This window comes from Leucoraja erinacea, chromosome 11 (genome assembly GCF_028641065.1).
Source record: "Leucoraja erinacea ecotype New England chromosome 11, Leri_hhj_1, whole genome shotgun sequence".
NCBI classification, from domain to species: Eukaryota; Metazoa; Chordata; class Chondrichthyes; order Rajiformes; family Rajidae; genus Leucoraja; species Leucoraja erinaceus.
The window spans coordinates 1508413-1523255 of record NC_073387.1 but is presented as its reverse complement, the minus strand read 5'-3'; the positions used below and the strand labels follow the sequence as shown (position 1 = coordinate 1523255).

The 14843-nt window shown below is 44.2% G+C and overlaps 1 protein-coding gene across 1 annotated transcript in view; it reads right to left on the bottom strand.

Annotated features, from left to right (window-relative positions):
- Positions 1 to 14843, bottom strand: part of LOC129701410 (lymphocyte cytosolic protein 2-like) — a 144539-nt gene that overhangs the window by 59055 nt on the left and 70641 nt on the right. Inside the window, exon 8 of the mRNA XM_055642564.1 lies at positions 10188 to 10282. Coding sequence (XP_055498539.1) covers positions 10188 to 10282 — 95 coding nt within the window. The remainder of the gene's footprint in view (positions 1 to 10187; positions 10283 to 14843) is intronic.

The window sequence follows — 14843 nt, the reverse complement described above, 5'->3', positions numbered from 1 at the left end:
GTTCCAGCTACACTAGTCCCACCTGCCCTTGTTTGGTCCATATCCCTCCAAACCTGTCCTATCCATGCACCTGTCAAACTGTTTCCTAAATGTTGGATAGTCCCTGCCTCCACTATCTCCTCTGGCAGCTTCTTCCATACACCCACTACCTTTTGTGTGAAAAAGTTACCCTTCAGATTCTTATTAAATCTTTTCCACTTCAACTTAAACCTATGTTCTCTAGTCCTCGATTCACCTACTATTGGCAAGAGCTTGACACGATATTTTCTATAACATGGTGCCTAGAACTGTACACAACACTGTAAATGTGGCCTCACCAACGTCTTATACAACTGAAATATGACCGCTCAATTTCTATACAATACTAATGAAGGCCAATGTGCCAAAAGCCTTTTTGATCACCCTACCTGCGACTCCACCTTCAAGGAACCATGCACCTGCATTCCTAGATCCTTCTGCTCTACAACACTCCCCAGAGCCCTATCATTCACTGGTGCCAGGGTCCAGGATGTCTCTAAACGGTTGCATGACAATCTCATAGGGGAGGGTAAGTTGTTGTGCATGTTGGCACAAGTGTAGGAAGGAACTGCAGATCTTGGTTTACATTGAAGAGAGTTCTGTCTTCAAAGTACTGGAGTACCTCAGCTGGTCAGGTGGAATTTCTGGAGAAAAGGAATAGGTGACGTTTTGAATCGGAATCCAGTGGAAGGCGGAAAGGGGTGGAGACAGGAAGATATGACTTGTGGTGGGATCACTAACTTCCATTCTGCCCCCAAATTCACCTGGACTGACCATTAGAAACCTACTGAATTTTGAAAATGTGTTCAGGGAAGTTTCTTCAGGCAATATGTGGAGGGCTCTACATGGGAGAGGGCAAAGGTTGACCTACTCTTCAGATATTGGGAATGGCACATGACTAAACTATCCTTGCGTGAGCCTTTTGAGACCAGCGATAACTGTTCTATTAGCTTTAACATAGTTATTGATAAAGACAGGGCGGGCATCAAGTTAAAATTCTGAATTGGGACATGGCAAACTTTGATGGTATTGGACAGGAACTTGCTGAAGTAGATTAGAGTTGGTTGTTTTGTAGGCAAAGGAATGTCAAGAAAGTGGGATTCTTTTAAAAATGTAATGACAAAAGTTCAGGGCATGCAAAGCATGTTAGAGTGAAGGACAAGGTAGGTGGGCGTAAGGAAGCTTAGTCGACGAGAGAAATGGAAGCTCTGGTCAGGAAAGTGGAGGCATGTGACAGGGGTAGGCAGCTGCAATTAATTGTATTCCCAGGAGTTTTGTGAACTCAGGAAGGAACTCAGGAGGGCAAAAAAGTGCAGGGGATAGCTCTGGCAGCTAATATTAGGGGAAATCCAAAGGGTTTTGATGTAGATTAAGGGTAACGCCCCTCAGAAATCAAACCAGTCATATATGTGTAGAGCTACTGGAGCTGAGAAATGTCCTTAATAAATATATCTCCTCTGATTTTACTTTGAGGGAAGACATGGCGACTGGAGAATTTGGGACATTTGCCATGTCTTGAGGACACATTACTTTGAGGGAAGACATGGCGACATCGGAAATGTCCTCGTTCTTCAGGGAACGGGGATTCTCCTCCGCCACCATAGATGAGGCTCGCACCAGGGTCTCATCCATACCCCGCAACACTGCTCTCTCTGCCCATCCCCGCACTCGCAACAAGGGCGCACCCCAAGCCGACAAATACCGCACCCTCCGCAACTCCCTTGTCAATTCTTCCCTTCCCTCCCGAACCACCCCCTCCCCGGGTACTTTCCGTTGCAATCGCAAGAAATGCAACACCTGTCCCTTCACCTCCCCCCTCGACTACATTCAAGGACCCAAGCAGTCGTTCCAGGTGCGACAAAGGTTCACCTGTATCTCCTCCAACCTCATCTACTGCATCCGCTGCTCTAGATGTCAGCTGATTTACATCGGGGAGACTAAGCGGAGGTTGGGCGATTGTTTCGCCGAACACCTCGGCTCAGTCCGCAATAACCTACCTGAACACCCGATGGCTCAGCACTTCAACTCCCCCTCCCATTCCCAATCTGACCTCTCTGTCCTGGGTCTCCTCCATTGCCAGAGTGAGCAACACCGGAAATTGGAGGAACAGCACCTCATATTCCGCCTCGGTTGCTTGCGTCCAGGTGGCATGAACTTTGAATTCTCCCAATTTTAGAAACATAGAAATTAGGTGCAGGAGTAGGCCATTCGGCCCTTCGAGCCTGCACCGCCATTCAATATGATCATGGCTGATCATCCAACTCAGTATCCCGTACCTGCCTTCTCTCCATACCCCTGATCCCCTTAGCCACAAGGGCCACATCTAACTCCCTCTTAAATATAGCCAATGAACTGGCCTCAACTACCCTCTGTGGGAGAGAGTTCCAGAGATTCACCACTCTCTGTGTGAAAAAAGTTCTTCTCATCTCGGTTTTAAAGGATTTCCCCCTTATTCTTAAGCTGTGACCCCTTGTCCTGGACTTCCCTAACATCGGGAACAATCTTCCTGCATCTAGCCTGTCCAACCCCTTAAGAATTTTGTAAGTTTCTATAAGATCCCCTCTCAATCTCCTATATTCTAGAGAGTATAAACCAAGTCTATCCAGTCTTTCTTCATAAGACAGTCCTGACATCCCAGGAATCAGTCTGGTGAACCGTCTCTGCACTCCCGCTATGGCAATAATGTCCTTCCTCAGATTTGGAGACCAAAACTGTACGCAATACTCCAGGTGTGGTCTCACCAAGACCCTGTACAACTGCAGTAGAATCTCCCTGCTCCTATACTCAAATCCTTTTGCAATGAAAGCTAACATACCATTCGCTTTCTTTACTGCCTGCTGCACCTGCATGCCTACCTTCAATGACTGGTGTACCATGACACCCAGGTCTCGCTGCATCTCCCCCTTTCCCAATTGGCCACCATTTAGATAATAGTCTGCTTTCCCGTTTTTTGCCACCAAAATGGATAACCTCACATTTATCCACATTATACTGCATCTGCCAAACATTTGCCCACTCACCCAGCCTATCCAAGTCACCTTGCAGTCTCCTAGCATCCTCCTCACAGCTAACACTGCCCCCCAGCTTAGTGTCATCCGCAAACTTGGAGATATTGCCTTCAATTCCCTCATCCAGATCATTAATATATATTGTAAATAGCTGGGGTCCCAGCACTGAGCCTTGCGGTACCCCCCTACCTGCCATTGTGAAAAGGACCCGTTTACTCCTACTCTTTGCTTCCTGTTTGCCAGCCAGTTCTCTATCCACATCAATACTGAACCCCCAATGCCGTGTGCTTTAAGTTTGTATACTAATCTCTTATGTGGGACCTTGTCGAAGGCCTTCTGGAAGTCCAGATACACCACATCCACTGGTTCTCCCCTATCCACGCTACTAGTTACATCCTCGAAAAATTCTATAAGATTCGTCAGACATGATTTACCTTTCGCAAATCCATGCTGACTTTGTCCAATGATTTCACCACTTTCCAAATTTCCAATTTTGTTAGCCCTTGCTGTCTCCTCCCCTTCCTTAACCCTCGAGCTGTCTCCTCCCATCCCCTCGCCATCGGGCTCCTCCTCCTCCCTTTTTTCTTCCTTCTCCCCCCCACCCCCCATCAGTCTGAAGAAGGGTTTTGGCCCGAAACGTCGCCTATTTCCTTCGCTCCATAGAAGCTGCTGCACCCGCTGAGTTTCTCGAGCATTTTTGTGTACCTAAAAGTTATTTTAAAAGTGGTCAAAATTGAAGCAAGTCTTAAATCTTCAGAAAGTTTATTCCAGCTATTTGTTGCATAGTAATTAAATCCTGCTTTCCCATGTTTTGTATTTACTCTGGGAATCACTAACAGATTGGTTTCAGAAGATCTTAGCGGTCTAGAAGGCTTATGTAGTGGAAGCATGTCAGTGATATACATTGGCCCTAAACCATGTAGTGATTTATAGGTGAGCAGCAGGATTTTGAAATCAATTCTCTGACATACAGGGAGCCAATGTAAGGATTTAAGAATTGGTGTAAGGTGTTCAAATTTTTTGGTCTTTGTTAGAACTCTAGCAACAGCATTCTGAACAAGCTGTAGCTGCCTGACAGTTTTTTTCGGAAGACCTGCAAGGAGACTGTTACAATAATCTAGCCTACTAGTAATAAAGGCATGTACAAGTGTTTCTAAGTGTTGAGCTGACATGAGTCCTCTTAATCCTGCTACGTTTTTGAGGTGGTAGTTGGCCGATTTTGTTACTGATTTGATGTGACTGTCGAAATGTAAATCTGAATCCATAATAACCCCGAGATTTCTGGCTTTGTTTGAAGTTTTCAAGGACAGAGAGTGAATGTGTTGGGTTACTTTAAGCCTTTCTTTTTTAGCACCAAAAACAATTATCTCCGTTTTGTCCTTATTTAGGATAGAACTACTGTATGGGTGACCTCTGTGTTTTTAAAGGTTTGTGTTAATGTTCTCTGGTTTGTTTTATATGGAGGGTGGGGGAGGACAAAGAAGGGAAGAGATTTAACTTTTTTTTTCCACCTTTCATCACAGTGAGGGATGTGGGGGATGTTTATGTCAAAATGTATTTTGTGCGTTTTGTTGCTTATTATTGGTATGACTGTATGGCAAATCAAATTTCTCATATGTTGCAAAACATACTTGGCTAATAAAGTATGATTATGATTAGGTTGCATGGGATCCAGTGAGAGCTAGCTGACTGGATCGAGAAAAGGACACAAAGTGCTAGAGTAAATGCTGGGCTGAGGAAGGGAGTTTAATGCAGATAAGTGCAAGATAAGTATATCGGGAAGCCAAACTGGGCTGGACCTTTACAGTGAATAGCAGGGCCCTGACCAGTGTTGTAGAGCTGAGGGATCTAGGAGTGTTCCTTAAAAGTGGTGTCACAGGTAGATAGGGTGGTCAAGAAGGCTTTCAGCACATTGACCTTCATCAGTCAGGGTATTGAAGATAAATGTTGGGATGTTATGTTACAATTGTACAAGACATTGATGGAGTCACAGTCTTCTGTTGTGTTCAGTTTTGGTCTCTTGGTCAGGATAAGCTAGAAGGAGTGCAGATAAGATGTATGGGGATGTTGCCAGGGCATCAGGGTCCGAGCTCTAGGGAGGGGTTGTGCAGGCTATGACTTCATTCCTTGGAGCGTGAGAGGATGAGGGGTGATCTTTTAGAGGTGTACACATCATGAGGGGATAGACAGGCTAGTTTTTTTACCCAGGGTAGGGGAATCAAGAACCAGAGGACATAGGTGAAAGATTTAATAAGAACCTGAGTGGCATACATCCACCATCAACATGAGGATGGTGGATATATGGAACAAGCTACCAGAGGATGTAGTTGAGACAGTATTTAAAAGTCATATGGACAGGTACATGGATAGGAAAGGAGAGGGATCTGGCCCAACACAGGCAGATGGGACCTCATAGTGTATATGGGGCATCTTGGTCGGCGCAAATAGCAATGTACCCATCACCGCCAGGCATACCACTGGCCATAGGCCTCCAGTCTGAACAAAAACCTTACACCATCACCTCTGCTTCCTTCCATGAAGCCAATTTTCTATCCTGTCTGAAGAAGGGTCTCGGCCCCAAATTCCACCTCATCCATGTTCTCCAAAGATGTTGCCTGGCTCCAGCACTTCGTGTCCTTTTCTCTATCCGGTCAGCTTGCTCTCCCTGAATCCCATACGATTAGAGCAGTCTAAAATGTGGAAACTTACCAAATGCCTTGCTGAAGTTCATTCAGACAATGTCTATAGCTTTGCCCTCATCAACCTTTTTGGTTACTTCAAAAAACTCAGATTAGTGAGACACGATCTTCCATGTACAAAACCATGCTGACTGTCCCTAATCAGACACTGTCCACCCAAGTACATGTATATCATAGCCCTCAGAATACTTTTGAGTAGCTTGCCTAACACAGATATTAGGCTCACTGGTCTAAAATTCCCAGGCTTTTCCTGGCAGCCTATCTTAAATAGAGGCACAACATTTGCCACCCCCCAAGGAATAAAGTCCCAGACCTCTCATTATAGCTCAGACCCACAAGTCCTGACAACATCCATGTAAATCTTCTCTGCACTCCTTCTAGCTTAACAGTATCCTTCCTACAGCAGGGGAATCAAAACAGAACAAAATACTCCAAAGGCGGCCTCACCATGTGTTGCTGTTTGGGAAGTCGATTCAGGGAAGGACGTTTATAGTGAATAATAGTGTCCTCGGGAACGTTGTAGAGCAGAGTGGTCTCAGAAAACATAGTTCCCCGAAAGTGGAGTCACTGGTAGATATGGTGGTGAAGAAGGCTTTTCGCACTGGCATTCAACAATCAGGGAATAGAGTGTACAGTGCATTCAGAAAGTATTCAGACCCCTTCACTTTTTCCACATTTTGTTACGTTACAGCCTTATTCTAAAATGGATTAAATTCTTTTTTTTTTTATCATCAATCTACACACAATACCCATAATAAAAAAGCAAAAACAGGTGTTTGGAAATTTTTGCAGTCATTCAAAAGAAATAACTGAAATATCGCATTTACACAAGTATTCAAACCCTTTACTCAGTACTTTGTTGAGGCAACTTTGGCAGCGATTACAGCCTCAAGTCTTCTTGGGTATAACGCTACAAGTTAGGCACACCTGTATTTGGGTAATTTCTCCCATTCCTCTCTGCAGATCCTCTCAAGCTCTGTCAGGTTGGATGGGGAGCATCGATTCACAGCTATTTTCAGGTCCCTCCAGAGATGTTCGATCGGGTTCAAGTCTGGGCTCTGGCTGGGTCACTCAAGGACATTCACAGACTTGTCACAAAGCCACTCCTGCATTGTCTTGGCTGTGTGCTTAGGGTCGTTGTCCTGTTGGAAGGTGAACCTCCGCCCCAGTCTGAGGTCCAGAACGCTCTGGAGCAGGTTTTCATTAAGGATCTCTCTGTATTTTGATTCGTTCATCTTCTCCTCCAACCTGACTAGTCTCCCAGTTCCTGCCGCTGAAAACCATCCCCACAGCATGATGCTGCCACCACCATGCTTCACCGTAGGTATGGTATTGGCCAGGTGATGAGCGGTGCCTGGTTTCATCCAGATGTGATGCTTGGCATTCAGGCCAAAGAGTTAAATCTTGGTTTCATCAGACCAGAGAATCTTGTGTCTCATGGTCTGAGAGTCCTTTAGGTGCCTTTTGGCAATCTCCAAGCGGGCTGTCATGTGCCTTTTACTGGCCACTACCATTAAGGCCTGATTGGTGGAGTGCTGCAGATATAGTTGTCCTTCTGGAAGGTTCTCCCATTGCCACAGAGGAACCTCCCTGACCAAGGCCCTTCTCCCCCGATTGCTCAATTTGACTTTGCGGCCAGCTCTATGAAGAGTCCTGGTGGTTCCAAAGTTCTTCCATTTAAGAATGATGGAGGCCGCTGTGCTCTTCGGGACAATGCTGCAGACATTGTTTTATACCCTTCCCCAGATCTGTGCCTCGACACAATCCTGTCTCGGATGTTTACGGACAATTCCTTCGTCTTCATGGCTTGGTTTTTGCTCCGACATGCACTGTCAACTGTGGGACTTGATATAGACAGGTGTGTGCCTTTCCAAAACATGTCCAATCTATATAATTTACTACTGATGGACTCCAATCAAGTTGTAGAAACATCTCAAGGATAATAATGGAAACACAATGAACCTCAGCTTATTTTTGAGTGTCATAGCAAAGGTTCTGAATACTTATGTCAATGTGATATTTCAGTTATTTCTTTTTAATTACTTTTCAAAAATGTCTAAACACCTGGATTCGCTTCTTCATTCTGAGGTATTGTGTGTAGATTGATGATAAAAAAACATGAATTTAATCCATTTTTAAATAAGGCTGTAACATAACAAATTGTGGAAAAAGTGAAGGGGTCTGAATACTTTCTGAATGCACTGTAGAAGTTGGAATATTATGTTGCATTTGTACAAGACTTTGGAGGCTGAACCTGTCGCATTATCTTCATTTTTGGATAAGAAAGATGAGTAGTTTGCAACATGTTTAACTCAAGAAATTATGTACTCAGAAAGCATGATTGGAAAATATGTCAATATTATGATGGGAGGTTAAGGATATTAGGAGAAGCGATAAATGGAATTTTAAAAGATGTTTAATTCAATCTGTGGATCAATTTGTATGCTTTTCTCACCTTTTAGAGGAACATTGTCTAAACAACGGTGGAAACCTCACAGGCCCATATTTAAAGAGAATCTTAACCCCACAATAGCTGTATGTAACCCCTGCATTCCCTCTCTCTCCATCCCGTCCCCACCCAAGTCGCACCACGTTCCCGTTCTCATCTAGCAAACAACTAACAATGGTCTATTTATTTTATCATCAAAACTTTTTCGCATTTCTTTCATTCATTTGTTCTATGTCCACCGGGTGGCGCCGTCAGTGCTAGCAGCCTTGCCAACGATCTGTTTGTCTTTTCGTCTTTTTTGTTGTTTTTCAATTCAATTCAATTCAACTTTAATGTCATCGCACAAATGCAAGTATCAGTACAACGAAATGCAGTTTTGCGTCAGTCCGTAGTAGTTGTACATAAAGAAAACAAAAAAAATAGAAAGAGGGAAGATACAGAATAATCAGGAAATACAGAATAATTAAACAAAGGGGACGGAGGGACCAGAGAAATCTATCGGCGGGACTCCGAGTTCAGCAGTGTAATGTATTATTGTAGAAGCTGTTCCTCATCCTACTAGTACGTGACCTGAGGCTCCTGTACCGCCTCCCTGATGGGAGGAGGGCAAACAGTCCATGGTTGGGGTGTGAGGGGTCTTTGATGATCTTCCCAGCCCGTCTCAGACACCGTTTTCGGTGGAGGGCATCCATGGCAGGGAGCAGGACACCGATGATGTGCTGTGCGCTTTTCACCACCCGTTGTAGTGCCTTCCTGTCCGCAGCAGTGCAGCTGCTGATTCATACCGTGAAGCAGGTGGTCAGGATACTCTCTATGGTACAGCGGTAAAAGTTGGTCAGGATCTGGGGGGACAGGTGAGCTTTCTTGAGCCTCCTCAGGAAGTAAAGGCGCTGCTGTGCCTTTTTGATCAGCTTGGAGGTGTTGAGGGACCAGGACAAATCCTCCGAGATATGGACTCCGAGGAATTTATAGCTGGAGACGCGCTCCACCTCAGTCCCGTTAATGTGTTTTAAAAGTTTCTGTTAATGTTCTCTGGTTTGTTTTATGTGGGGTGGGGGGACTTTTTTCAATCTCTTACTTTGCCGGAGATGCGATTGTTTTCCGGATCGTGTATCCGGTCGCTCTGCAGCCTAACATCATGGAGTTGGCGGCCTTGCTTGGGACTGACTTTGAGCCCCACCGCGGGGTGTGGACTTACCATCGGAGCCGATCCCTTGCCTGGGATTGACACACCAACCGCGGCCTGCAGATTTCACCATTGAGGAGCTCGCAATCTCATGTAGAGATCAATGTCGGGAAGCTCCAAAGTCACAGAACGTTCGACCAGCCCCGACCCGGGGTCGATCGCCCAGCAGCGGGAGCTGATATCCCCCCCAATGCAGGAGCTTGATCACCCCGACGCGGAGGGCCTGACCGCCGGCTACGGGAGCCAAGATCGTCCCATCAACAGAAGGCTCGAGACCCCGTCCGTGGGAGAACAAAGATTGAGCTTTTTTTTTGCCTTCCATCACAGTGAGGAATGTGGTGGATGTTTATGTTAAAATGTATTTTGTGTGTCTTGTTGCATTTTATTGATATGACTGTAAGGCAAATCAAATTCCTCGTATGTTGCAAAACATACTTGGCACATAAATTATGATTATGATGTCTCTCTACATCACCATCCATACCTCTCGTTTCCTTTTCCCCCTGACTAGTCTGAAGGGTCTAAACCTGAACTGTCACCCATTCCTTCTCTCCAGGGATACTGCCTGTCCTGCTGAGTTACTCCAGGATTTTGTGCCTCTCTCTCAATAGAGAGTTGGGATAAGGAGAATGTTTAACTCTTTGCTTCCACATTGCATCATCAGATATGTTTTTAATGTCAGGTTTTGTGTCCCACTCTTTGATTTCACTCAATAATACAACTATTTATCAAAAAGCAGGAAATAAAATGATAAAGACAAATGAATGGTGTCGCTGAATGTTTCTGCCCACCATACTGTATCACGCTATAACTCAATATTCACTTACCATACTGCGCTTTCCAGCCGGTACAATTGGCACTGATCCAGGTCGTTGAGGTGGAAGGGGTGGTAGGCCTTCAGATTTTAGAGTTGTTCGTTTATCTAAAAGGCAAGAATAACATTTTATTTTCATGTTTATACCTTATACCTTATGAATTTAGCTGATTTAGCCGCATCTAAAGCTCCTTTACACAGCTACCCTTCTACTATCCCATTTACTCTTGAGGTGATCCAACATTCTGCTACTTATTTTCTAACTTGCTCTAAATCCAACTCATACCAGGTCCATGTAATATCTGATCTAAATTGGCCAATGGTTAAACAATGACTCAGTATTTAAATTCTCATCCTTGCTCTAAAATCCCTCTATTCACTTATCTCACCCTCTCTCTGAAATCTAAATGAGTACGGTGCTTTGTGTCTGTATTCACAGAGGAGAAAGACGGAGGACTGCGGGATCAGTGTGTAGAATACCAATATACTTAGACTGTTGAGATTGAGAAGGAGGTGGTCCTAAAGCTCTGAAAGAACATTAAGGTGGATAAGTACCCAGAGCCTGGTGGAATCTCTCTTAGATTATGGAGAAATACAAGAGAGACGATTGTGGGGTTTTGATGAGGATTTTTGTTTCTTCTCCAGCCATAGGCAAGGTTCCAAAGGACTTAAGAGTGACTAATGGTGTTCCTTTGTTTAGGAAAGGAAGTAGATTGCAGGAAGATTGTTCCCGTTGTTCCCGATGTTAGGGAAGTCCAGGACAAGGGGTCACAGCTTAAGGATAAAGGGGAAATCCTTTAAAACCGAGATGAGAAGAACTTTTTTCACGCAGAGAGTGGTGAATCTCTGGAACTCTCTGCCACAGAGGGTAGTTGAGGCCACTTCATTGGCTATATTTAAGAGGGAGTTAGATGTGGCCCTTGTGGCTAAGGGGATCAGGGGGTATGGAGAGAAGGCAGGTACGGGATACTGAGTTGGATGATCAGCCATGATCATATTGAATGGCGGTGCAGGCTCGAAGGGCCGAATGGCCTACTCCTGCACCTAATTTCTATGTTTCTATGTTTCTATGTTAGAGAGAATCCAGGGCATTATAGGCCATTGAGCCTCACGTCAGAGGTAGGGAAACTAGCAGAGAGAATTCTTTGAGATAGGATTTACTCCCATCTAGAAGAGAAGAGGCTAATTAATGATAGCAAGCATGGTTTTGTACGCGGCAGGTCATGTCTCATCAACATGATGGAGTTTTTGACGAGGTGACAAAGGAGATTCAAGAAGGCGTGGCGGTGGATGTTGTATACATGAATCTTAGTAAGGCTTTTGGTAAGATTCCTTATGGATTCCTTAGGGAGTCATGATGACGTAGTCATATAAATTTGGCAGGTCTGTGACCAGTGAAGTTCTGCAGAGATCTGTGCTGGGACCTCTACTGTTTGGAATATACATAAATGGTTGGTGAGTAACTTTACTGACGGCACCAAAATTGTAGTTTTGTACTGTGGGGAAGGCTGTCAGAAGATACGGCGGGATATAGATCAGCTGTAGAAATGGATGGATAAATGGCAGATAGAGTTTTTCCGATCAAGTGTGAGGTGTTGTGCTTTGGGAGGTTGAATGTAAGAAGAGAGTATACAGTTAATGGCAATTATCAGCAATGATGAGCAGAGAGATCTTGGAGTCTAAGCTCATAGCTCACTAAAGGTGGCAGTGCAAGTAGACAGGCTGGTAAAGAAGGCATGGGCTCTGCTTGCATTAATTGCCAGGGGTATTGAACATAAGAGGATGTCAAGATGCAGCACTATAGGACTTAGGTAAGGCTGCATTTGTAGTGTTACATGCAGTTCTGGTCACCCCATTGCAGAAAAGATACGAAAGCTTTGGAGAGGGTGCAGGGGAGGTTTACCAGAATGCTGCCTGAATTAGAGGGTTTCAGCTACAGGGAGACGTTGGATAGACTTTGATTGTTTTCTTTGGAATGTTGGAGGTTGAGGGGAGACATGATAGAAATATATAACATTATGAGAGGCATAGATAGGGTAGACAGTCAGAAACATTTTGCCAAGGTGGAAGTGTGCTGTAAGATGAGAAGGGGAAAGGTTTATGGAGATGAGTGGGGCAAATTTTTTGCAGAGGATGGTGGAGGCCTGGAACGCTTAGCCGGAGTGGTGGTGGAGGCAGTGGTGCTTAAGAGGCTTTTGGATAGGCACATAGAAGTGCAGGGAATAGAGGGATATGGATCAAGTGCAGGTAAATGAGATCAGTTCAGCTAGGCATCATGTTTGTCATAAACATAGAAACATAGAAAATAGTTGCAGGAATAGGCCATTTGGCCCTACGAGCCTGCAACGCCATTCAATATGATCATGGCTGATCAACCAAGAGCCCGTTCCTATGCTGTACGAGTGACATCATGTGCAGGCAGCGGTTATTAGTTTAACTTGGCATCATGTTTGGCACAGATATTGTAGATTGAGTTCCTGTGCTGTACGGTTCTAAAATGAGATTAGTTTTATGCCCTACATTTAAAAAAAATAAAAGGTCCCTCTTGCTTTCCATCATGGCATGAGATATTTACTCCTCTCCACACTTGTTGACTGATATGCTAAATGTTTCCAGCAATTTCTATATTTATTTCAGATTTCCAGTACTTGCAGTTTTTGGTACAGAATTGCTCTGGTGAAAATCAGGCACACTGTACAAACACCCTTTATTCTGGCCAACCAACTTTCCACAGCTTTAGCTCAGAGCAACAATAGTTTGACATTTCCAATCTCAAACCAACCAAGCATTAGATTTGGTTAATTTGGGGGAACTGATATCTGAGTCAAAGGATTATTTTTCTTACACAATACAGCAAATAATCCAGGTGTTTGAGTACTAAATAGGGTACAGATAGGGTAGACAGTTAGAAGTATAGGAGCAGGTAGGTGAGTATAGGAGCAGGGAGGTTCTACTGCAGTTGTACAGGGTCTTGGTGAGACCACACCTGGAGTATTGCGTGCAGTTTTGGTCTCCAAATCTGAGGAAGGACATTATTGCCATAGAGGGAGTACAGAGAAGGTTCACCAGACTGATTCCTGGGATGCCAGGGCTGTCTTATGAAGAAAGACTGGATAGACTGGGTTTATACTCTCTAGAATTTAGGAGATTGAGAGGGGATCTTATAGAAACTTACAAAATTCTTAAGGGGTTGGACAGGCTAGATGCAGGAAGATTGTTCCCCGATGTTGGGGAAGTCCAGGACAAGGGGTCACAGCTTAAGGATAAGGGGGAAATCCTTTAAAACCGAGATGAGGAGAACTTTTTTCACACAGAGAGTGGTGAATCTCTGGAACTCTCTGCCACAGAGGGTAGTTGAGGCCAGTTCATTGGCTATATTTAAGAGGGAGTTAGATGTGGCCCTTGTGGCCAAGGGGATCAGAGAGTATGGAGAGAAGGCAGGTACGGGATACTGAGTTGGATGATCAGCCATGATCATATTGAATGGCGGTGCAGGCTCGAAGGGCCGAATGACCTACTCCTGCACCTAATTTCTATGTTTCTAAGCTTTTTTCGAGGATAGAAAAATCAAATACAAGAGGGCAGAGCTTTATGGTGAGAAGGACAAAGTTTAAAGAAGATGTGCGGGGCAAGTTTTTGTTTTGCAGAGGGTGGTGAATGCCAGGGATGGTGGATGAAGCAGATACATCAGTGATATTTAAAAGACTTCTGGATAAGCATATGGATATGCAGGGAAAGGAGGGATATGGGTTACGTGCCGGTAGATAGGTCTTAGCATCATGATCGGCACAGATATTGTCTATTCTATGTTCTACGTTCTAACGAAATGCAAGATTGTTGTAGACATCATCATTTCATTTAGACTATAAACTGAAGTCACATCAGTTCAATGTTTGTTCATGGTTATAACCTCACAGCTTTGGTTCATTTGCCATGATTTTTTACACTAAACCACTGCCTGGCTATCCTTCTGATAATATGGATACCAGACACTACCATAAAAGATGATAGGTGGAGACGGGAGGTAGGGTGTAACAAGAGGGCACAGCAGGTACCACAGCTGCTTCGCTGCTCCAGGATCCTGAATCTGTTAGCAATATAGACTTGTAAGGTATTTGAAAGGTCCTACTTGGCAGGCTGGTCCGGAAGGTTAAAACAAGTTAGCTAATATGATCCAAATTTACTTTGTAATAGGAGGCAGAGAGCAGTGGTGGAAGGATGTTTTTTTTTAAATTGAAAATCTATGCCCAGGAATTGGTGATGAAACTATTACTGCGTGGGATGCATATTGACGGCCTGGATGTGAATGGAGGATGTATGATTAGTAACCTTGTGAATGACATGAAAGCTGCGGTTGTGGATAGAGAAGAAGGTTGTCAAAAGAACCTAACAGTGCCCTCCATAATGTTTGGGACAAAGACCCATCATTTATTTATTTGCCTCTGTACTCCACAATTTGAGATTTGTAATAGAAAAAAAACCACATAGAAATTAGGTGCAGGAGTAGGCCATTCGGCCCTTCGAGCCAAATGGCCTACATGTGGTTAAAGTGCACATTGTCAGATTTTAATAAAGGCCATTTTTATACATTTTGGTTTCACCATGTAGAAATTACAGCAGTGTTTCCCCCATTTCAGGGCACTATAATGCTTGGGACACAGCAATGTCA